The sequence below is a fragment of the Cavia porcellus genome, unplaced genomic scaffold (genome assembly GCF_034190915.1).
Source record: "Cavia porcellus strain 051 isolate PalLab524CR breed Dunkin Hartley unplaced genomic scaffold, mCavPor4.1 scaffold_6, whole genome shotgun sequence".
In the NCBI taxonomy this organism is placed as follows: Eukaryota; Metazoa; Chordata; class Mammalia; order Rodentia; family Caviidae; genus Cavia; species Cavia porcellus.
In genome coordinates, this window is record NW_026947489.1 from 75424631 (window position 1) to 75449983 (window position 25353).

Consider the following 25353-nt stretch of genomic DNA (forward strand, 5'->3'; position numbering starts at 1 on the left):
AATTGGGCCATCTTCAGTGACTAGACATTATTTACATCTAATGAATCAGTTTTAAACATAAATATTTATTTAAAAAGGAAATAAGAGGGACCAATTATCAGGAGCCAAGTATTTTGTTATTATATTCTAGTGTATTGCCCTCAATAAATACATTCTTCATTGAATATATCACTACACAGATCAAGTATCAAACATCTGCTATTACCATTATTTTTTGTTTATTTAAATAATTTTCCTATTCTAATGATATTCTCTTTGTAGCTCTTTCTTTCAAGAATATCCTTGTTCTTGAGCATTGTAACCTTCTTCCGGTTCACTGGTGTTTGCCTACAATCATATAAACACATAATTTCTGTTATCTGTAAACAGAACACAGAAATATCCAGTGTCTCTTATCATGGTTTCTCCATTTCCTGCCTCACCCTCCTCTGTCTCTCAATCTTGAATAACTTCTCCAAAATGCTGATGACATCTTCCTGTCTGGATTTCCCCTTCCCTGAATCTGCCCCTGCACCTGTCTCCTAACCACCATTGCACTCAGAGGGCACTGCTTAGATTACCTCCCCTTCAGTCTGCTTGGCAGGTGCCCACCCATCCTCTAATGCATGGTTCCATCTCCATTTCTTTATTAATAAGCTAAACGCACTTCCAGGTATATAAGAAAATAAGGCAAACATCTTAGAAATATTGTTGTATTTATATAAAAATATTTTTGTAGCATTACACTTTAAAGTATAGTTAACTACTAATGATTATTTTCAAAATAATCAATTGTTAAATTTTAGTATTTGGCCTAGTATATTAGTAAAGATAGAGATAATTGGTAATTATAAATATCAACTTGTTTAATCTTTTTTGAGTGCCAGTCTATGTATAAATCAATTCTACTTTTTGTAACTATAAACTATTAACCAAAAACTTAACAGTTATACACTAAATTATACATGGAAATAATGAATATTTCAGAATGGTGAGCATATGAGAAATTTTATTTAATTTTTCTGTATTTTCTCTTTTTTAATAAGTATGCACTTTATTGCATTGTGGAACCAGCTGTTTGAAGCTATAAATCAAATAAATGAATTATCGTCTTATAGCGATGTGAAGGAAGAAAGCTGGTTATGTTTAAGACAGAGACAACAAAGTACTTCACTCAATGAGAGGCTTTTCTTCCATATGAGCCAAATACTTTTCTGAAATTAATTTTATTTTTAATTTATGTTGTTGGTAGTCATGTATACAAATATTCTCCCTCATCTTTATGGTTTTTATAAAAGTGCCTATTTCTTTAGACCTGGGGTTTTCTATCTGTTTTATTTTTATTGACTCATATAAGAAGCTGATGTCCAATAATTCCATTGACTTGTATGAACTTCTTTGGGACAAATCAAATTCATTAAACAAACAAAAACTTCTTAATTCATTTTTTCACTTATTTAAGGAATTTTCCATCCAATTAATAGTCTCAATTAACTTTTCACGGGCCATCTTTTCCCCTTCATATACTCTTCCTACTTGAAATGATGTTTTATTCTTGAGATGCAATAATTTCAGATCAAGCTTTCCATTGGGTTGAAATTCCAGCTCAGACACTTAGAAGCTTTGTCTGATACACCAGGAGTTGGCGACTTAGGAGAAGCTACTCAATTTCTTCAATGTTTGGTTTCCTAATCTATATAGGTAAACCTGTATGTACCTCATAAGCTTATTAGAACTGAGCTAACAGAGTACAGTTACCTATAACAGTGCATGGCATATAATAAAAATGAAGAAAGGAGTAATATCAATCTATTTATCACACTTCCCACCCTGTCAGGCTCTGAATGCACTGCTGACACACCATTCTATTTATATTAATCACAATAATTGCTAGAGACAGTAATGGAGTCTTGACATTCACTGAGTACATGAGAAATGAGTCAGAGTTAAAGGCTACCTCCTTGTGACCATTCTCCACAGGGCGCCCTTCACATCAGGGTTCCTTAGGCTGTAGATGAGTGGGTTCAGCAGAGGGCTGATGACAGTATTGAGGATGCCAATGCCCTTGTCCTTGTCTGAAGCCTCCACTGAGCCCAGCCTCATATAGCTGAAGACGCCTGTCCCATAGAAGATGCTCACGACGGTGAGGTGAGAGCTGCATGTGGAGAAGGCCTTCTTCCTGCCCTCAGCAGAGCGGATTCTCAGGACTGCAGCAACTACATGGGCATAGGACACAGTGATGAGAACCAATGGAGCCACACCCATAAAAGCTGCTGCTACAAAGAGAAGTTTTTCATTCAGTTGGGTGCTGGAGCAGGAGAGCTGGAACAGCTGAGGGAGATCACAGTAGAAGTGATTAATTACATTGTGGCCACAAAATTTCAGGGTAGACAAGGCAACAGTTTGGGTCAGTGCATTGCTGAAGGAAAAGATTCCTGACATGCCCACCGAGGCTTTCTGAATTCCCCAGCTCATGCGGGTGCTGTAGGTGAGGGGCTGGCAGATGGCCAGGTAGCGGTCATAGGCCATGACAGTCAGCAGGAAGCAGTCTGTCCCAGCCAGCAGGTGGAAGAAGAAGAGCTGTGACAGGCAGGCTCTATAGGGGATGCTCCTATCCTTGCACAGGAATTGCCTCAACAGAGCAGGAACTGTGACCGTGATGCACCCAATATCCAGCAGGGACAGGTTCCCCAGGAAGAAGTACATGGGGGTGTGGAGTTTGGGCTCAGTGAGGATGGCAGCAAGGATGCTGAAATTGCCCCCGACAGTAGCTCCATAAGCAAGAAGGAAGATGACAAAGAGGATGGGCTGTAGGGCTGGGGAATCTGTGAGGCCCAGCAGGACAAACTGAGTCACAACCGAATCATTTCCTGAGGTTTCCAATTCCATCTCAGTCTTTCACCAGAAGTAGACTGGTGAATGGTTGAAGGTACCAACAGTGACAAAAAGCAAGTGAAGTCTTAACAATAACGTCCAAATATAGGAGTGTCCAGGAGAGGCTAAGAGGTCAAGACATACAATTAAAGGGAAGAATGCTTAAAACTGAGAAGTAATAGGAAAACCCCAGATAAATCTTACTCTTAATGAGAAGGAACAATTACACTGGATTCAGAGATAAAAGAATTGATATAAAATTCTCTAGTTTGGGAACAAAAATTTGGAATCAAACTGGTAACAAATGAACCACTTGAAAGTTAAAAGGAAAGATGATTTTTCTGAAGTCAAAATTCCATGAAGGGTACTACAAATGTGTGCATATCATGGCCATAATTTTAGTGAGTTAAACAAAAACTTCAGAATAAGAGTGGTATGGTGCCTCCAAACTGTGTCCCCACAACTCTCATGTTGATGTGTCTTCAAACAGATATTTCTTGTTATTTTTAGGGGATTGGCTCTAGGACTCCTTAGATACCAAGATCTTCCAGCCTCAAGTCCTATATATAAAATGACCTGATACTTGCATATAACCTATGCACATCTTGCTTTGCACTTTAAGTTCTCTATTGATTATTTATAATACATCCTAGAAAGCCCATGTCATGTAAATAGTTGTTGTCCTGTGTCATTTAGCAAATGATGATAAGGAAAATAGTCTTTACATGGTAAGAACAAATGGAATTTTTCCAAATACTCTCAAACCACCCCTGAGCTTTTGCTGTTCCATCTCATGAATCTAAATATGCACCATCTAATATACATTCTATCATAGGACTAGGGACCAAATAAATCTGTTACAGGGCCACAGGCACCCCCACAAAAGATCAATTAGTGATGCTCTCCAAGTCCCAAACAAGTCACTCAACATACCCAGTGATCCACTCTAACCTCCAGCTAAGGGGTAGATACTTAAATTACATGTAGTTTAACTCACAGAGGAAAAGTGTCAAGTTGGAGATCTGAGGGTTTAATCCATGAGCAGAAGAAGACACTTCCTGATGAACCGTGTTTTCATTTCAACAACAGACCAACCACTATCAAAGTATTTTGCCTTCTCTGCATAGACACGTTCTTACCACTATGTAAGCCCAGTGTCTACAAAGCTGTACTGCCCTCCTTCCATTCACCCTCCCCCTGGCTGAATTATTTGCTAACAGCTTTGAAATCCTCCTAGATATTGGGGTTCAAAGTCTTGGCTTTCACTGATTGTCTTTTCTCTCCCTTTACCTACCACTATCCCAATCAACAAGAGCTTTCTTGACAGGGGCAGGGAAAAACCATTCTAGGGCCCAGCACTCAACTTCTTTCCTATGGAAAACAATTTTGAACATCCAGCAAAGGGGTCTGTTAATACTTACCAAGCTAAGGGAACAGGCACTTCTTGGGCAAGGAGGAGAGAGTCATCCTGGTTCGCTGACTCCCCAGAGAGGAGAGAGTTTAGAAACACTGTTGCACAATAAGACAACTTCACTGACATCACTTTCACATTGGGAATATTTTTCCCTCCCCAGTACTACTCCTTGGAGGCTTAGAACATCTTCCGGGGGAACGAGAGCCAAGTAAACAAGGGCTTCTGCCAACACACAATGACTTCTAGTAATTCCAAATGAATTGGACTTCTTCAAAACATTTCGAAGTATCACTTTCACAGATATGGCAAAATTCAGTCCTTTACTTAAGTCTGTTTAAGCACTTATGTATAAGTGAATTTCTAAAGCCTTACAGTCTAGAAAGTCATGAGATATTAGGCAGAGAGTTGAGATTTGGGATTTGTAGATTGGCTCAGCTCATGAGTCTCAAGCTGGGCAGGTTACTTGCCTCTCTACTGTCATAGCAATCTGAAAGCAATGATGTGGTCCTCAATTTTTATTTCCATTCCAGGCACTAAGCTGTTGACTATATGTCTGTGTTAGAAATCTCTGTGTGAACATCCCACAAGAATCTCAAACAATGCAAAAGTGAATACATCTGTAGTAGATTGGTAACTGGTGGTCAACTTAAACACCAGCTCAACTGAACCAGCATGGTGATGAGCATGGACAGCCACATGAGAACTTTTGCCACATGAAAAGGGACCAGGAGAGGAAGAGTAGTGTTGTAGGTTCTAAGCAGTGTCATTGTTTGGAGTCATCAGTTCCATTGGAGGAACTTGTCATGCTGGCTCCCTGATATGAACTCAGATGTTCATTAGATTGATAGGATTGGGAAGTGGGAAGGGACTCTGTAGGGAACTGAATCACAGCTAATGCCTCCTAGATGATAAAGTAACATTATCAACCTGGAGGAGCTGCTAATGTTGCTCACCACAGTTAGCAGTCTGTCCTTTCACTGAGCTACAGTGCCAATATCTTTCTAAGATAAGCTTCCAGAGATTCTCAATCTCCAAACCATGTGCTCCTTTCTTTCTTTCCTTTGTACACTCTTTTTTGTTTGTTTGCTTGTTTGTATACCAGGAATTGAACTCAGGACCCTGCCTTGCCAAGCAAGCACTTATGCTACTGAGCTATATCTCTGGCCCCTTTAATTTATCTTTTATTTTTCTTTTTTAAGTGGCTGAGAACTCAAGTTACAGAAAACTAATCCCATCCTCCATATACAGAAACAAAACTCAGGCCCAAACCCAGCACAAATGCACCTGAAGCCTTGGCTAGACTACACATTCTGGGTCAGACTGAACCTATCTCAGGACTGTGGACACTAGAGCAAACTCACTGCTTTCACTTTTTGCTGTCTGATGGATTTTCCTCTTGGTGTCAGCCGGGTTAGTGTTTTGGTTTTGTTTTTGTTTTGTTTTGTTTTGGTTTTTTATTTCCATGTTCTATTTTTTCTCCATTCTGTTTTGTCCTGATTTTTTTCTTTTGTGTGTGTGTGTTGTTTTTTTTTTTTCCATGTAAGGTTATTTTGTTTCCTAGGGTCTTTTTTTCTTTATTCTTCACTAATTTTCTCTCATTACTGGGACAAAACACCTTACACCCAAAATTAGGGAAGGAAATGTTTATTTGGCTTATAGTTTTTAGAGATTTCAGTCCATAATCAGCTGGCTCCAAGGCAGGGTGGCATGGCACAGGGGCAACACTTCAAGGCATCAGCCAGAATTTTTTAAAAAGGAGGATAATACGCTTCATTTACTTCCCTACATTGTACACAGGTCACCCCCACACCCAGGGAGGGTATAGCATTCACAAAATCCCCTTGCCCTCTTCTTGCACAGGATGAGGATATTTACAAAGTAAGAACCCTGGTTCCCTGCTGAGTCTCTCAGTTAAACTACTAAACCTCTCAAGCTGACATAATGTATCAATTATAGCATTCACTTTTTAATTCTTTCTGCCTTTCTTTTCCTTTTATACCTTCTTGTCTCTCTCATTCTTGATTTAGATCTCTGAACTATCTTTTTATTTCATTCTACTCATACTCTTCCTCTCTTTCATCAACCATCTTGTTTGATTTTGATACTTTTATATGAGTGAACATTGATTCTTCTCTGTCTAGTTCATTTCAATACTTCTGTGCCTATTCTTCCAATCCTTCCCTCTTGTGTCTTAAAAATACCCAAGATTTGAGTGATCATCCTTTGCCTTCTAGCCTTGCTCCTACTATATTTAACCTCATCTACCCCTTCATCCTATGCGCTGTCCCTCTTAACACCCACACACACACACACAACAGGATAAAGTCACTCAAGTAAGGGGGAAATGCTGCATATGAGTTCATGGTATAAGTTGCATTATAAAACTGTAGCACTCGCCCTTCATTAAAGATATTGAGGGTAACAGTGACCATAGTTTGTCATTAGACAGCTGTGCTTGAATCTATTCTTATTGCTAACTGTACTACTTAGATCAAGGTGTCGTACTTGATATAGTCAGTTTTTCTCCCCTGTATGACAACACTGCAACAGTAAGGACTCCTAAACAGTGCCATAGCCCAGCACCAAAGGAATAGGCCTTGAGTCAAGTAGATAGCAACTCCATATTCTTAATGTATTGGGAAGGTGAGTTCTTGGGATAGACATAGAAACCAAGAACCATCTACATCTACTAGACATACTGGGGAATAGGCATCTCCCAGAAAAGTCTTGACATCATAGATAAAGCTATCTAGCAAAAAAAATCTACAAGAAACAAAATAAAATCCACAGAAAACAAAATAAAATAAAATAATAGAAAATACAAAATGACAAGATGAGAAAGCAAAATGCAACCTGGACACCCAGCCCACTCAGGGCAAGTACAAAACACAAAAAGACAGAGGAAATTGGAAGCCAACCACTGGAACTCTCTGAAATGATAGCAGCAGAAGTAAAAAAAAAACCTAAAGTACAAAAATGACAATCAAAATGAAAGACATTAAAGCAGACAAAGATTTTAAAAACAGAGAAGCTTAGGGAAATAATAGAAACCAGGAATGCTCAACAAAGACAAGAAATAAAATGAATGAAACAGATCCAAACAGAAATCCAAAAGATTAAAAACTTCACTGAAAAACCCTAACCCTAACTATTAATGTAATGGCTTCAATTCACCAATTAAAAGAAACAGACTGGCAGAATAGATCAAGAAACAACATTCAACCATATGCTGTATACAAGAAACCCTTTTAATCCAATAGCAAATTCATAGACTGAAAGTCAAAGGAAGGAAATCAATACTTCATGCAACAGGAACTGCCCCCAAAAAAGCAGGCGTAGATATTTTGTTTGCAGACAATGTGAACTTTAAACTAAGAATATTCAAAAGCGATAAAGAAGGTCACTACATACTGGTTTGGGGAAAACCTCAAGAGGCAGAGTTAACAATCTTAAATATATATGCACCAAATATGGACACACCCAGCTATATAAAACAAATATTAGTAGAAATTAAAAGTAAACTAATCAAAAATACAATTATAGTGGGAGATCTTAACACTTCATTGACATAAAGAGACAGATCAATGAGGCAGAAAATCAGAGAAGAAAAGAGCTGAATCAAACTTGTGAACAAATGTACTTAATAGATGTGTAGAAAGTGTTCCACCCAACAACAAAAGAATATACATTGTTCTCAGATTCACATAGGACATTCTCTAAAACAGACCATATATTAGGTCATAGAACATGTTTAAATAAATCCAAAAGAATTGAAATTATCCCATGTATATTGTCTGATCATACTGCTGTAAACTGGAAATTAGTGACAAAAGAAACTGCAAAAACTCCATAAACACATGGAAATTATATAGCACCCTCTTAAACAACCACTGGGTCACAAAAGAAATTAAAGAAGTTAAACATATCTACAAGTAAACCAAAAACAAATATAACTTCCCAGAAAATGTAGGATGCAATGAAAGCAGCCCTCAGAGGGAAATTTATTGCAGTGAATTGCCACATTAGAAAAACAGAATGAACAGAAATAAAAACCTGCTGCAATGCCTCAAACGCCTAGAAAAAAAAGAGCAAGTCAAGCCCAAAGGCTGAAGGAGGAAGGAAATTATAAAGCTCAGAGCAGAAATTAATGCAATAGAGACTAAGAAAACAATCCAAAGAATCAATAAATCAAAGACTTCGTTCTTTAAAAGAATAAATAAAATTGATAGGTACCTAACCAACCTTATTTTAAAAAAGGAAAGAAAAAACTGAAATTCATGCAATAAGGAATGAAAAGGGTGAAATCACTACAGATCCTGCAGAAATACAGAAAATCCTCTATATCTACTTTGGAAATGTCTACTCTCATAGATTTGATAACACAGAAGAAATGGACAGATTCTTAGAAAAATCTGAATTACCAAAGTTGGATCAAGAAGATGTAAAAATGCTGAATAACCCAATTACAAGTAATGAAACTGAAAATGTAATTAAAACCTTACCAACAAAGGAAGGCCCAAGTCCTGATGGATTAACTGCTGAATTCTACAAGAAATTCAAGGAAGACCTAGTGCCAACACTCCTTAAACTCTTCAAGGTAATCCTCCCCAACTCATTCCTGGAACCAAATATCAACATAATACCAAAACAAGAGAAAGACCCAACTAAAAAAGATAACTGTAGGCCAACCTCCCTAATGAACATAGATGCAAAAATCCTCAACAAAATACTGGCAAACAGAATGCAACAAATCATCAAGAAGATTATACACCTTGACCAAGTGGGATTCATTCCAGGATTGTAGGGATAATTGAACATATGCAAATCAATAAGCATAATAAATCATATCAATAGAGCCAAAATTAAGAATCACATGATCAGGGCTGGAGATTTAGCTCAGCAGCATAAGCGCCTGCCTTGCAAGCAGGCAGTCATGAGTTCGATCCCCAGTACCAATAGAAAAAAGAAGGAAAAAGACAAAGAAAAAAAAAGAATCACATGATCATGGGGTCCCTGGACAGCTGATGCCCTCAGCTCTGGAGGCTGAGCAGCCTGCAGTGAGTGTCCCCACACCATTCTCTGAACCAGGAAGTTTGGGATCATTGCTCCCACCAGCCAAGGAACTTCACAGCTTCCTGCCACACTCAACCTGCAACATAAGGCTTGAGCCTGCCTGTTTCACCCCAGTGATCCTCTCTCAATCCGGGGAACTGGGCAACCAGAGTCCCAGGAGGTGAGGGCATAGAAGAGGATTTCCAACAGGCCCTGGGCAAACCTTAGAATAACACTGAAACACAGAAATATAGGAAAATGACAAAATGAAAGACCAAAATATAATCTCAAACCTCCAGCCCATCCCAAGAAACCCTAGGAGCTATGTACACAGAAGAAAATACATGCCATACATCTGAAATACCTGACATAATAGCAACTGAAATAAAGAAGCAATTCTGGGAAGCTTTAAAGGAATTCAAACTAGAAGTAATCTCCCAAGTAAAAGAAGAAATGATAAAAGAAATTAAACAAATGCTGAACATATCTAAAGAAGACACAGTTAAAAAATTGGAGGAACTAAATAAAAAGGTAGAATCCTTGGATGAACAATATAAAAAACAAACAGAATACATAAAGCAGATGCAAAGAGACATACAGTAAATCAAAAATTCAATTGAAATTTGTAAAAATTGCCTCAATGAAAGTGAAGATAGAATTTCAGACCTCAAAGACAAGATTGCAGGTAGTGAAGAGGAAAGGAAAAATCTTTTAAAAATAACAAGGAATCAGGAAATAAAAGTACAATAGCTGCAAGATGATGCAAAGAAAAACAACATACAATTGATAGGCATAAATGAAAAAAGGGGACAACATAAAGGATGTCAAGAGGATATTTAGAGAAGTAATAGCTGAAAATTTCCCAAACATGAGAGTGGAAATTGACATCAGGATCAGTGAAGCATACAGAACTCCAAAAAGCCATAACCAAAATAAAACTACACCCAGACATATACAAACCACCATCTCAGAAATCCAGCATAAGAATAGAATATTAAAGCTGTCAGAGAGAAAAGATAGATCACCTATAAAGGAAAACCTATTAAAATTACAGCAGACTTCTCAGCACAAACAATAAAGACAAGAAGAGCATGGAGTGAAGTATTTCAGACCCTAAAGGAAAATGATTCCCAACCTAGACTGATGTTCCCTGAAAAACTGTCCCTCAAAATTGATGGAAAAGTAATATACTTCCATGACAAAGAACAACTGAAGAACTTCATGATCACCAAACAAACCCTGCAAAGAACACTGAAAGACAGATTAGATACACTTAGGAAAAAACCACTAAGCAAAGGAGACAAACAGAATGGAAAGATAAAGATGCAACAGCAGCAACATAACATGTCAACAATAAACCAACAGTTTAACCAACAGTTATAACCATTAATGTAAATGGTCTCAATGCACCAATTAAAAGAAACAGATTGGCAGAATGGATCGAGAAACAAAATCCAACTATATGCTGTCTACAAGAAACCCATCTAACCCATAAGAATACTTACAGACTGAAAGTCAAAGGATGGAAAACAATATTACATGCAAAAGGAACCCACACCCCAAAAGAAAATAGGGGGTAGCTATTCTGTTTGCAGACAATGTGAACTTGAGAAACCAATAATGATCCTAAGAGATAAAGATGGTCATTACATACTGGTTAGCAGAAAACTTCAAGAGGAAGAGATAACAATCTTAAATATATATGCACCAAATTCCAGAGCACCCAGTTATATAAATAAGTATTAACAGAAATGAAAAACAAAATTAACAGTAACACAATTATAACAGGAGACCTTAACACAACATTGACACCAAGGGACAGATCAACCAAACAGTAAATCAGCATAGAAATAACACTATTGAATCACACCTGTGAACAAATGGACTTAATAGACATATACAGAGTATTCCATCTAACAACATCAGAATACACATTCTTCTCAGCACTACATGGGACATTATCTAAAATAGACCATATATTAGCCCACAGAACATATTTAAATGAATGCAAAAGAGTTGAAATTATTCCATGCATGTTATTGGATCATGGCACCATGAAATTAGAAATTAATGGTAAAAGGTACTGCAAAAATCCCACAAACACATGGAAACTGAATAACACACTCTTGAGTACCCATTGGGTCACAAGAGAAATTAAAGAAGAATTTAAACAATACCTACAAGCAAATGGAAATACAAATACAACTTACCAGAAATCTGTGGGATGCAATGAAAGCTGTCCTCAGAGGAAAATTTATTGCACTGAGTTCTCACATCAGGGAAACAGAATGAATACAAATAAATAACCTAATGCTACACCTCAAACATCTAGAAAAACAAGAGCAAGTCAAGCCCAAAGCCAAAAGAAGGGAGGAAATTATAAAAATCAGAGCAGAAATTAATGCAATAGAGACTAAGAAAACAATCCAAAGAATCAATAAATCAAAGAGTTGATTCTTTGAAAAAATAAATAAAATTGATAAGCCCCTAGCCAACCTTATATAAAAAGGGAAGAAAAAGCAAAAATTCATGCAATAAGGAATGAAAAAGGCGAAATCACTATAGACTCTGCAGAAATACAGAAGATCATCAACACTTATTTCGAAAACCTCTACTCTCATAGGTTTGATAACGCAGAAGAAATAGCCAGGTTCCTTGAAACATATGAAGTACCAAAGCTAGGTGAAGAAGATGTAAAACTGCTGAATAACCCAATTTCTATGAATGAAATTGAAAATGTAATTAAATCCTTACCTACAAAGAAGAGCCCAGGCCCAGACAGATTCACTGCAGAATTCTAAAGAAGTACAAAGAAGACATAACGCCAACACTCCTTGAACTCTTCAATGAAATTGAAAAGGAAGCAATCCTTCCTAAGTCATTTCTAGAAGCAAATACTACTCTAGTACCAAAACCTGAGAAAGACCCAACTAAAAAATAGAACTACAGGTCAATCTCTCTAATGAACACAGATGCAAAAATCCTCAATAAAATAATGGCAAATAGAACACAGCAAATCATCAAAAGGTTATACACCATGACCAAGTGGGATTCATCCCAGGCATGCAAGGATTTGTCAACATACATAAATCAATAAGTATAGTCCACCATATCAATAAAGCCAAAAGTAAGAATCACATGATCATCTCTATAGATGTAGAAAAAATTTTTGATAAGGTACAACATTCATTTATGATAAGAACCTTACAAAAAATTGGAATAGATGGTGTTTAGCTCAATATAATAAAGGACATCTATGACAAACCAACAGTCAGTATCATACTAAATGGCCAAAAACTGAAGGCCTTTACCTTAAAATCAGGCACAAGACAAGGATTTCCCGTATCCCCACTCCTATTTAATATAGTACTGGAAATACTACCCAGAGCAATTAGACAAGAGAGAGAATTAAAAGGCATAAACATAGGAAAAGAAGAAGTCAAATTATCATTATTTGCAGATGACATGATACTCTATGAAGAAGATCCCCAAAAACTCCTAGATATAATAAATAAATTCAGTAATGTAGCTGGATATAAAATCAATACTCAAAAATCAATAGCATTCCTATACACTAACAACAAAATCACAGAAAGAGAAATAAGAGATGCCACACCCTTCATACTAGGAACCAAAAAAATGAAATATTTAGGAATTACACTCATGAAAGAAGTGAAAGATCTTTATAGAGAAAATTGTAATACACTGACAAAAGAAATTGATGTTGATCTCAGAAAATGGAAACACATCCCTTGTTCATGGATAGGAAGAACAAATATTGTGAAAATGGCCATTCTCCCAAAACTATTATACAGTTTCAATGCAATCTCAATAAAAATGCCATCAACATACCTCATAGATCTAGAAAAAACATTCCTAAAATTCATCTGGAACCACAAGAGATCTAGAATAGCAAAGACAATTCTAAGCAGCAGAGGCAAGGCAGGAGGCATCACAATCCCTGACTTGAAGTTATACTACAAAGCAACTGTAGTAAAATCAACATGGTACTGCAATCAAAAGTGAGCCAAAGATCAATGGAATAGATTTAGAAGATACAGCCACAACTACAAACACTCAACCACCTTATTTTTGATAAAGGGGCCAAACACCTTCACTGGAAGAACGACAGTCTCTTTAATAAGTGGTGTTGAAAAAACTGGCTCTCCATATGCCAAAAACTAAAACTAGACTCATGCCTACCACTATGTACTAAATTAAAATCTAAATGGATCAAAGATCTGAATATTAAAACAAAACACTAAATTTATTGGAAGACAAATTGGGTAAAAATCTCAAAGACATATGGGTAGTTAGAGAATTCCTGAACAGGAATCAAACTGCACAGAAAATACTTCCCAGAATCAATAACTGGAATCATCTCTTATTAAAAAGTTTCTGCATGTCAAAAGAAATCTCCAGCATAGTGAAAAGAAAACGCACACATTGGGAAAAAATCTTAGTGAACTGCCTCTCAGAAAAAGGACTTCTCTCTAAATCACATAAAGAATTTTAAAAATCAGACCCCCAAAATTCAAAGACCCAATCCAAACATGGGTATCTGAGATGAATACACAATTCTCAGATGAAGAAATACAAATGGCAAATAAATACATGAAAAAATGTTCATCGTCATTACTCATTAGAGAAATGCAAATTAAAACCACACTGAGATTCCATCTTACTCCTAAAAGAATGGCCAGAATCAAGAAAACTACCAACAACAAATGCTGGAGAGGATGTGGGGAAAACATCTTGCACTGTTGGTGGGAGTGTAGACTGGTGCAACCATTGTGGAGGTCAGTCTGGAGATTTCTCAAAAAGCTGGGATTGGAAGTCCCATTTGTTCCAGCTATTTCACTTATAGGTATATTCCCAGAAGAACTGAAAACATCAGACCACAGTGACATATGTGCACCCATGTTTATAGCTGCACAATTTGTAATAGCCAGATCTTGGAAACAACCTAAGTGTCCATCAACTGAGGAATGGATTTAAAAAGTTGTGGTATTTTTATACAGTGGAGTACTACTCAGCTATAAAGAATGATCACATTGAGATATTTATAAATAAATGGGCACAGCTAGAGACCATACTCATAAGCTATATAAATCAAACTCACATGTATAAATACCGAATAGTTTCCCTAGGGTAAGAAATGGTAAGAATACATTAAATTATATGGTAATTAGGATTCCCCATTATATTGTTTTGAAGCCTTATAATGTTTTCATTCCTTAATTGGAATGGTTTTATTCTGGGTTGTTTGATTTTATTGTCTGTGATGGTATGAACAGTTATTTTGAAGAAAAGGCATTATAATAGCTAGTGCTGATTTAATATCAGCTTGTTTTGAAGTCCCATCAAGCTTTTGTTCATCTGTCTCCATCAGTTTTATCATGTTGTATCTTATTGGATTTTATTATATGTGATAGTGTACAAAATTTTTTATAGACGAGATAATATAGAAACTATTGTTCGTTTTCTGTTACTTCTAAATATCCTATAATACTTTTACCCTCTTGAATGGTTTTACACTGTCTTGTTATGTTTGATACTATAGTATACAAAGTTATACTCAAATATTTCAAGGAAAGAGACACTATGATAACTACTGTTATGTGAGTTATCCTGTGGTGAAACACTATGTTGCTTAAATTGTTCTGTTCTGATCTGTGTTGTTACATCCTCTTTCATCTTAATATCCCCTTTTAAAAATATTTTTAAATAAAAAAATAAAACCTGTCTTTCCAACCTATCCAAAAAAAAAAAAAGAATCACATGATAATTTCAATAAATGGAGATAAAGCTTCTGATACAGTCCAACATTCATTCATGACAAGAACCCTATGGAAAATCGGAATACATGGTCTCTGCCTCAATCTGATAAAAATTGTCTATGATAAACAAAAGCCAGCATCATATTCAATGGTCAAAACTGAAAGCTTTCACTCTAAAATCAGGAACAAGATGAGGATGTCCATTATCACCACTCCTATTCAGTATAGTGCTGGAAATATTAACCAGGGTAATTAGACAAGAGAGAGAAATCTGAGGAATAAGAGTAAGAAAGGAAGAAGTTATGGTATCATTATTGGCAGATGATATGATATTCTATATAGAAGATCAAAAAAGCTCCATTAAAAGACTTCCAGATGTAAAAACCAAATCCAGTGATGCAGCTGGACACAAAGCCAGCACTCAAAAATCAATACCATTGCTGTATGGAAGTAAAAACCTCACCAAGGAAAAATACACCCTTCACAGTGGCACCCCCAGAAATTAAATACTTAGGAATCAATCTAACAAAAGAAGTAAAAGACCTCCACACTGAAATCTACAGTACTTAGAAACCTATGGAAAGAGATAATCCAGGAATCCAATGAAAATAAGAAAACCAGGCCTGAAAAATTGATTTAAACAATGTGAGCACTAACTGTTTCCTGTCCATGAACTAATGGAGTTCCTGGTACAATTATCTTGAGTATATAAATATATTTTTTTCTTTTCCCGCCTTCTTTACTTCTTTCACATTTCGACATTTTATTAGCTGAGAAACTATTTTGAAGGTTACAATATGCAATATAACAACTGTTAAATTCCTTGCATCTTGTTTTGAAATCCTTGATCACTGTTGTTTGATGTTTTGTTTTGGTTTTTTGTTGTTATTATTGTTGTTGTTGTTTGCTTGCTTTTTTATTTTTCTGGCTTTTTTTTTCTCTCTAAAAAAAAATTGGCCCACCACCACGGACAGATGAGAGAAAGCCACGGCCCCGATAAACTGACGGACACACAACCAGAGAAGAAGCCACACACCTTGGTAAGTCCCGCCCCCCAGACCCAAAACAAGCTCAGGAGACATACACACAAAAGAAATTAGAAGTCATACATCTGAAATTTCTGAAAGGATAGCAACTGAAGTCAAAGAACAGCTAAGGGCTTATATTGTTTGAATTTCACGCCTGTATCGAGTAGTCTGAGAAATTATTACAAGGACAATAACATGCAGTATAATAACTATTGTTGATTTCCTACTGTTTTCATCTTTTGGATTTATTATTTTGTTTGATACCTTTGGTTGATCTTTCTACATTACCACCTATTGATCATTTATTCCCATGGCTGCAGAGCACTAGGCAGCATCAGTAGGCTATGATTTAGCAATTTTTTCTGTTTCAAAATATTTTGTTTCTGTGAACACTTTTATACTCATCTCCTGGCACACAATGCAAGGATTTCTTTAAGGTGTCTACTTATAACAGTAATTCTTGCAACTTAGATTTAAAGAACAAAATCCAAATTATTTTCCAATGTGCCCCTACAATTCTATGATCTCATCAGCTAGGTATAAAAGGTTTTGTGGCTCTGGGTTCTTATGAAAATTTGATATTATCTCATTTTTCATTTAAATCCATGTAGCAAGTATAAAATATCTGGGTTGAAATTTAAATTCCTATGGGCCTGAGTTTTCGTCCGTAGATTCAATAACCATGTTTTGTTTACTAGTTTGTGGGATTTCTGTTTATATGTATTGGCTTTTTTCTATAGGGTCCTATGTATTTTTCTCTTTGTCTGTATGTGTCTTTAATATATTTTGGATACTCAAAGCATGTCAGGTGCTGAAACTCTTAATTTATTGCTTGCCTTTTCACAGAGATAACAGTTGTCTTATGAACAGTCGAGGTTTGGATGTTTAGTGTAGGTAAACTTTTTCTAAGTCTTTTATTTAATGATCTTGCCATTTAGACTTCCTTAAGAAATATTTAACTCCTAAAAGGTCATAAAAATAATCTACAGACTCTCCACATTATCTGTACTTTATTTTTTATTGTAAAGAAAAAAAGCAATAAAGCAATGGCACAAAATTTCAAAATAAGATAGTAGGAGAGTAACAATGATTAGTACACTGTGTATTGTCTTCAAAGTAGTTGTTCATGTTACAAAATATAAAGAAAAACTGATCAAACAATGTAGACACATATTTTTCTTTTCAATGAACCAAGGTCAATGAGTTGATATGGATTTATTTATTTATTTTTTCTTTTCCTTTTTTCTTTTCTCCTTCCCCCACTGGAGTTTAATCCCATCAGCAAGACCTTGAATGTCTAGTGGATAAGCCAGGAAAACCATAACATGAGGTGGATGATAGTTCCACAGATCCATGGTCACTCTTATCAGTTCCTTACTGCAATCCCAAGATCACTAGGAAAGCCCCAAGAGTCATCCCAGTGTCCAGTCACTAAAGAGCATCAAGAGGGGAAAAGTAGTGCATTCCTGAAGACTTCTTAGAGAACTGAATTTGGAGGAAGTGTCTCCCTTTTGTCTCCTCACCTCCAGGTTAAGACTAATCTGGCTTCTCTCTGGTCAGAGATTTCACTGGGGCTGAGGCTCAAGGAGAATAAAATGCTCAGGACTGGTCTTAACACCATGAACTCCATGAGTGACTTTGGAAAGACAAATAGCATTCTCGGGGCTTCACTGTTCTTGTGTAATAAATAGGATTAATAAGTCCTCTAGTTGCTCTCGTACTAATATGAGCTGTAGCATAAGGAGTTGGGTTTGAGGCCTTTTCAAGAAAATCAAAACTATAAAAAGTTATGAAGCTTCATTATTTGTGTGTATTGTTTACACTCTTCATTACACGTGTGTATTATTATTTTGTGGCTCTCCAAATCCCTACCCTGGGAAGATTAATTTCTGAGGTCCCAAAGGATGACTCTGGAGCCCCATGGCAGGATGATCTCATCTCTCTTTCACTGATTTTCTTCTATACAGCTCTTCCTTGTTAGCCAGGTGGGGCAGGCATAGTGCCCCTCACTATCTCTCCCCTCAAAACGGTAAACCTTGAGGCCTGAGGACCTGTAACAAGGTGAGTGCTCCATCTGAGGGTTCCCTTCTGTCCCTGAAGGCATCTGAGATGCTACCAAGTGAGCCCAATCTCTTATTGTTCAGATGATCCAGAAGGGAAAAACTCACAATTGGGTCAATACTTGAAGACAGAGAGGAAGATGTGGGGCATGGTGGTACCCACTTTCCTCCCAGCAGTCTGGGAGGCTGAAGCAGTGACATAGAAACCTTGAGCCCATCCTGAACAATTCGGTGACTTAGGGAGATCCTGGATGAAGATAAAAGCATAAATCATGAAAGATCTGAGAATGTAGCACATTGCCTGGTTTAGCAAAGTCCTTGGTTTGAGCCTGCTTTCTGTTTCTATTAGAGTCCAAGGGCATTCCAAAAATCCAGTCTTCCTGCCTAGGCCTATTCCTCAGAGTAACTTAAACCACAACCCTACATCAGAGGCCTGATTAGGTCTTCAGCACTACACACATAAAATGTTTAGTTGGGTTGTCAGGGCAGGTAATCATGAACGTTGGGTGTGGACAACCCAAAGCTCATGCTGGATACCTGAGGGTGTTGATCTAGGTGGACTTAAGGTCATCACCATGAAGAAGATTTCTTGGATGAACAGACAATCCCAGAATCTTGGTAACGATGAGTAAGTCTCTTAGAGTCATGGGGGCCATCTGTGAGGTGTGTTCTTTTTGCCCAGTCTTATTTATTCACAGGACCTAACCCTTCTACTTGCCCAATTTTTACAGGCTCTTTTTGAAAAAAGGCCTCTGTCATGTTAATGAATTGTTTTAACTGCTCACAATGAGTCCTTACAGATGCTCTGTCTAGACAAAGGGAGCTGAAAGGCTACCAGCAGTGCATCAGTGCCTTTCACTCAAACCTGTACTTCCCTCAAAGCCTATCAGCTTGCATCAACCCCAGTTCGTCCTGAAAACCTTTCCTACCCCTATTGGCCAATTCAATACCCATCTCACTGAAGTTTACTTGGTTACTTACAAATATTAAGCACATCCTATATAAAACTATGATGACAGACCTTGAAAATGAAAGCCCAATCAGGCATAAATACACAAATCACAGTAGACAGGAAATGTGCTCCACAGAGAAATAACCATGCAGGAGGCTGACAGAGATAAGAGTCAAGAAGGCTACAATTAAAGTGTTGCTGAAATTTAGAGGAAAGCAGTTTGTGGAGAACCATGAAAACCTCCATAGAGAGAGAACATTTCAGTTCAGTCAAAGGATTTGAGAACTTGAAGTTAATTAGAGGATTGCTTCAGACAGAATCAACAGTTTAAGAAAACTGGGAGGTACAAAATCAGAATGAATATTTACAATTTCAGTTAAACTAAATTGTGGCAGGCAAATAAGAGACAGTTTAGTTACCCTTGAATTTATATGTATAGGGGCTGCTTTGCTCCAAATATTAACATGCCAACTCACACTATTTATTGACTAAGTTAAAAATATATGATCAGGACCCACAGAGTAACACAGGAATCACTGATTGAAAACTTTTCAGGATAGTGCAGTGAAGGCTCACAGCAGTCAGCCACCGCATTATGAAGCTCTAGTTTGGAATTATGGTATGGAGGCCTTTCCTAGCTATTCCTGTGTGTCTGTAGTTGTTACTCTGCTTTATAAAAATTGAGCCTGTCCCAGAATTGGCATGGATGAAGGGTCTGGATACTGACTGTGAGCAGCAGAGAAAGGCTGGTCTCAATCTGAATCCATCCAGCATGGCTCCAAGAGAACTGCAGAAGAACTTGGGAGTTTTGGAGGGAACTTTGTAATTGGAGACCTTCACAACATGTGTACAAACACAAAAACATTAATAGCTAGCAATTATCCTGCCAATGAGGATAGAACACTGATGACCTGATATCATTATCAGGAGTTCTCTGCTGCTTATGCTGTCAAGAATAAACAGCCATATAGGCACCAATAAGGGCTTCTGAACTGTGTCAGCCCCACCGCCTCATGTTAGAGCACCGCAACAGCCTTCCGAATACTAGAATCCTTCTATCAGTGACAGAAGACATTCTAGAACGCAGGGACATTTACTTCTACTTCGTATTTTTCCTAAGAACTCCAGGCAACTAACATTTCACCATCTCCCATTTCCAACTACCTCTGAAAGGAAAAAAACTCTGTAAAATCAATCTAGTTTTCCTAGTGTTATCCTTTGCATATGGAACATGAATAAGTGGACTATTCCTGCCTTCAACATCTTTTCTGTGGCAAAACAAATGGAGCTTTGACTCGTATGAATAGATGAATGTTTGTTTCATATATTGTGACCATTTGTATGTCATCTGTCCAAATCATTTGAAATTAGACCTCATTTTGTTGTTGTTGTGTTCTGTTGTGTTGTATTGTTTTGTTTTGCTTTTTTATTTTTTTGGTTTTTGCTTGGTTTGCTTTTGTTGTTTGCATCTGCTTGACCTTAAGTATTCTGGAAATTAACCCCTTGTCAGATAAAAAGTTTGCATATATTGTCTCTCATTCTTCTGGTTGTCTCTTGAAACTGTTGATAGCTCCTTTTTGTGAAAAAGCTTCTTGTTTAATATAATCTCATTTGTCTATTTTTGCTTTTTGTTACTTATACTTTATGGTCTTTTCCAAAACTCTTTGTGTATTCCAATGTCTTAAAATATTTTCATCCTGATTTTTGTTGTAGTTATAATTTCAGGTCTTACAGTTATTTTAAGCTTGATTCATTTTAATTTGATCTCTGATGACAGATAGGATTTACTTTTGTTCTTCCACATATGTATGATGCACTTTCTAATGCCCTCTAGGTATCAGGAAGTGCGTCTTGGGGACTTAGTTCGAAGCAGTTGTCTTGAGCTGGTCAGACGAGTGGACAAATTACAAGTGTCTCCACACAAATTCTTTCTCTGATAACTTCTTTGTTGTTTAGAAATTAGCAAGGGTACAGAGAGCTGTCTCAGTAATAGCACTACTTTAAAAATAGAACATCAGACATTTTATAAGTACATTTAGTATTCATTCTGAACCTGATATCCAACTCAACAATGGAGAGAGTAGAAATTATTCAACATCTAAAACAGCTTGGTCTTTGGACAATATCTGAGGGTCAATGCCACTGCCTATAGAGTATACAAAATGCAGAGTATACTGAGTATACAGTTATGTGCACTGGTAAGACTAATTCTGTGGGTGAAATGATGGTAAAATTATTTAATAAGATTTAAACTAGTACAGTAGATTACAGCTGAATATTATCCTGGAAGTGGGATTCCCTGAAAGTGACTCAGAGACTATATTATTGATAAGTAGCTGACTATGTCTTGGATTTAAAGTAATGTACAATAATTTGGAATCTATCTTCATTATTCCTGGGTCATACACATCATAAGTTTTAATATTTATTATCTATGATGATTTTTGTTATAGTCTCAAAACAATTTAAATACTTCTAGTTACCAAGAATATTATCTGGCTATTATGTTTTAAAAGTGCATCAAAAGGAAATCAAAGAAGAATTTGTTTGATAAGCAAAGGGTAAATATTGTGTAAATCCATCTTCTGCTAAAGCATGCATGCAAGGAGTGCAACAAACCATTAGCTTTCACTGATGGATACTTTATAGATTAATTTTGGCAGAAACTGGTAACTCAGTTGTTTTATTACACTTCCTATAAAGAAAACATAATGGAGTGAATTGCTATTATTACTTCATAGAGCACTGAGGCAAATTCATATAGCACTCTAAACCTTTACTGATATGCTGGGGAGTAGCACCCTAAATCTACTGGAGACACAAGAAAAATGGAATCACTGAGCCACTACCCCTAATCAATAAGGACCTCTGTAATCTTACAAAACCAGCACATACATACTGGGATTATAAATTAAGCCAGTCTGTTGCAGAGGACTTAAAGGAAAAAAAAAAGAAAGGCAAGAAAATAGGAGCTCAAAATCTCCCTGCTCCTACCAGCAGGTAGAACTGAAAAATATTTCCTTCCTGCCATTTTTTTAGATAGCTGCATGTGTGATTAGGGTATATACTTACCCTTCCTGCCCTCCCTCCATCTCTCGCTTCCTCATCATTTGAAAAAGATCTCCCACTTCCTTTCTATTGGTCAAGCACCTTAGGTCTTTTGCTTCAGACTTTTACAACAATGAAAAACACAGTAATGAAGTAAAACGCTTTCATTCATTTTGATTTTAAGAGAATAGACATGCCACTTTGGCGTTGTGAAGGATGTAGGTTTGTAACAAACATGTCTTGTTACATAAACTCACACACCTCCATTCCTGTAACCACAAGTTTTACTGCTGTCATTATTTGCCTTTTTCCTGTCTTCTCTACTTTACAAATGGATATAGACATCTCTGAATTGCTTTTTAGAAAACTTTTCCTTTTAAACCCAATTGGTATATCTTGGATGCTAAATCATCTTCTTTCTAAATCTATTTGATTGTAGCTCATTTTCTTCATTTTACTTAGGATTTTTGTATTTATCTTGCCAAATAAGGGTTGTGAAGAATAATTCATTTTGTAAAATCTTTGTTATATTTTATTATCAAAATTTTTCAGTTTTAAAATATGAATGAGAAAAATGTGGATGGAAAAATTTTCATTTTTTCTAACCTAAAGAAGGTTTATATGAAAATTCTATTTATGCTAACATATTTAAAATAATTTTTATATAGGAGGAATAAATTTGGAGCCTACATATAGACATACAGTTTTGACAAATGTTTCTTCTTTTGCTAGTTGTAACTGGTTTATTGTATTTGGGAGTAGCTCAAACAGAAGCAGAGAGTTTGATTATTCAAATTTATTTTTGGTCTGTGAATAGCTGGATTTTTTTAATTGTTACTTTTGTTTATCTTTCCCTTTTTGTTCTTCCTTACACTTGCCAGATTTTTAAATTTTAATTTTTTATTTTGAGGAGAAAAAATAAACAATGAAATCAAAGCACAAAACCAGGTTAGTAGCACACTTACAGTAGTTGATACATTGTATATTGTTGTCATCTAAATAGTTATTCAGAGTACAAGATACAGGCTTGACATCTTGTTTAGACAATATTAGCACAAGACACTCTTTTCAAGGAACAGATAGAAGCTAGCTGTATAGCTACCTTAACTATCTTATGTATATATACCTTTTTTCTTTTTCCCTTTCTTCCTTTCCTCATCATAGTTATTTTCTTTTATTTATAATAGATTTGTATAGATCTATGATCAATTCATGTGTTTCTTTCTACTTTGTTATCTATTCATTCTTACTCTGAGTATCATTTTATCCCCAAATTTTCTCATAGAGGTCCTTACTGGGAAGACCCCTCATTTATTGATTCTAGGGAATAAAGTAGAACAACATGTAAATACCTTTCATGAGGAAAGAAAGGAATTTCAAGTAGTAGTAGGTTCAGAAAATACACACACAAGGTGAAGGCAGAGAGAGGGTTACTAAGGAGATGTGGCCTGAGGAATGAGAAAATACTCACTGGGAACCATAGAGATTAACCCTGCGACTTGACACATGAAAGTCATTCCACATATTTTTATTAAATAATGAAATAGTGAAGCCTAATCTCGTCCACTCTGGAATGTCTTTTTAAGGGACATATGGAACCAGAATCCAGGGCCAATGGAACGATTATTGCTGAGTTTATTCTACTGGGCTTGGTGGAGACACCAGGACTTCGACCAGTTGTCTCTGTGCTCTTCTTTTTTGCCTACCTGGTCACAGCAGGGGGCAACCTCAGCATCCTAGCAGCCATCTTGCTGGAGCCCAAACTCCACACCCCCATGTACTTCTTCCTGGGGAACCTCTCAGTGCTGGATGTCGGGTGCATTAGTGTCACTGTTCCCCCAATGTTGGGTCGACTTCTGTCCCACAAACGTACGGTTTCGTATGGAGCCTGCCTCACGCAGCTCTTCTTCTTCCATCAGTTTGCTGGTGTAGACTGCTTTCTGTTGACAGCCATGGCCTATGACCGATTCCTAGCCATCTGCCGGCCCCTCACCTACAGCACACGCATGAACCAGACTGTCCAGAGGACATTGGTGGCTGTGTCCTGGGTGTGTGCCTTCACCAATGCACTGACCCATACTGTGGCCATATCCACACTCCTCTTCTGTGGCCCCCGTGTGATCAACCACTTCTACTGTGACCTCCCACAGCTGTTCCAACTGTCTTGCTCCAGCACCAAACTCAATGAGCTGCTACTTTTTGGTCTGGGGATCCTCATGGCTGGTGCACCTGTGATTCTCATTGTCACTTCCTACATCCATGTGGCAGTTGCAGTCCTGAGAATTCGCTCTGCTGAGGGTAGAAAGAAGGCCTTCTCCACATGCAGCTCCCACCTCACTGTTGTGGGCATCTTCTATGGGACAGGCATCTTTAACTACATGAGGCTGGGCTCAGTGGATGCTTCAGACAAGGACAAAGGCATTGGCATCCTCAACACTGTCATCAGCCCCATGCTGAACCCACTCATCTACAGCCTGAGGAACCCTGATGTGCAGGGTGCCCTGCAGAGGGTACTCACAGGAAAGCGAGCTATGGTGTGAAACGTGTCCCAGAAGAACCCAAACCACACAGCAGCAGTCCCTGTCTCTCCTAGGTCTCTGAGCAGGATGGCTTTTGTTAGACAGTAATGCTCTTGCCTCCCAAAGAGGCTCCACTTAATAGTAGGTAGACATATGCTGCTGAACACAGCCCTTGGCCAGCCATTTTGGTCCTAAGAACACTTCCCAAGCTGGACTCAGGTGGCACTCAGGAAGTTCTGTGTCCCGGAGGCTCAGAGTCCTACAGGAAGGGCCCCTCATTGTATTTTTTGCTTAGATTCTCTACAAGCTGGAAAATGAAAAGTCACAGCCTAGTGCAAAGAAGTGGCACATCCTACCTGCCAGCTTCCCCTGAGAGCAGCTCCTCCACTTGCTTTCACTCTGAGTCCCACAAAATGATTCAGAACTTGTGCAGCAGAGCTGGGAGCACTGAGATCCAGCACCCTGTTGACACTGTGATATTCTACTTAAAACATAGTGGAGAATGTATATTTCTCTTTTCTAAAGGAAAATTATTAATCTTTAAATTTTTTCATTATAAAATATATTTATGTAAATAAAACAAAACAAATTTTATCAGTAGAAAATTAAAATCAATACCATCACTCTCTTCATCCTTACTTTTCATA

At 37.2% G+C, this 25353-nt stretch overlaps 2 protein-coding genes across 2 annotated transcripts; one reads left to right on the forward strand and one right to left on the reverse strand.

Annotated features, from left to right (window-relative positions):
• Window positions 1-1932: 1932 nt before the first annotated feature.
• Window positions 1933-2868, reverse strand: LOC100733321 (putative olfactory receptor 3A4). Its single transcript, XM_013152080.2, has one exon. The coding sequence runs from the start codon at window positions 2866-2868 to the stop codon at window positions 1933-1935; it is 936 nt and encodes a 311-aa protein (XP_013007534.2).
• A 20911-nt stretch (window positions 2869-23779) lies between these two features.
• Window positions 23780-24727, forward strand: LOC100712645 (olfactory receptor 3A1-like). The gene has a single exon (XM_003469524.1). It carries the CDS (start codon window positions 23780-23782, stop codon window positions 24725-24727), a length of 948 nt encoding a protein of 315 aa, XP_003469572.1.
• Window positions 24728-25353: the final 626 nt, after the last annotated feature.

Excerpts from the sequence above, each read along its gene's own strand:
- LOC100733321 (XM_013152080.2), bottom strand. The coding sequence starts at position 2,868 with ATGGAATTGGAAACCTCAGGAAATGATTCGGTTGTGACTCAGTTTGTC.
- LOC100712645 (XM_003469524.1), top strand. The coding sequence starts at position 23,780 with ATGGAACCAGAATCCAGGGCCAATGGAACGATTATTGCTGAGTTTATT.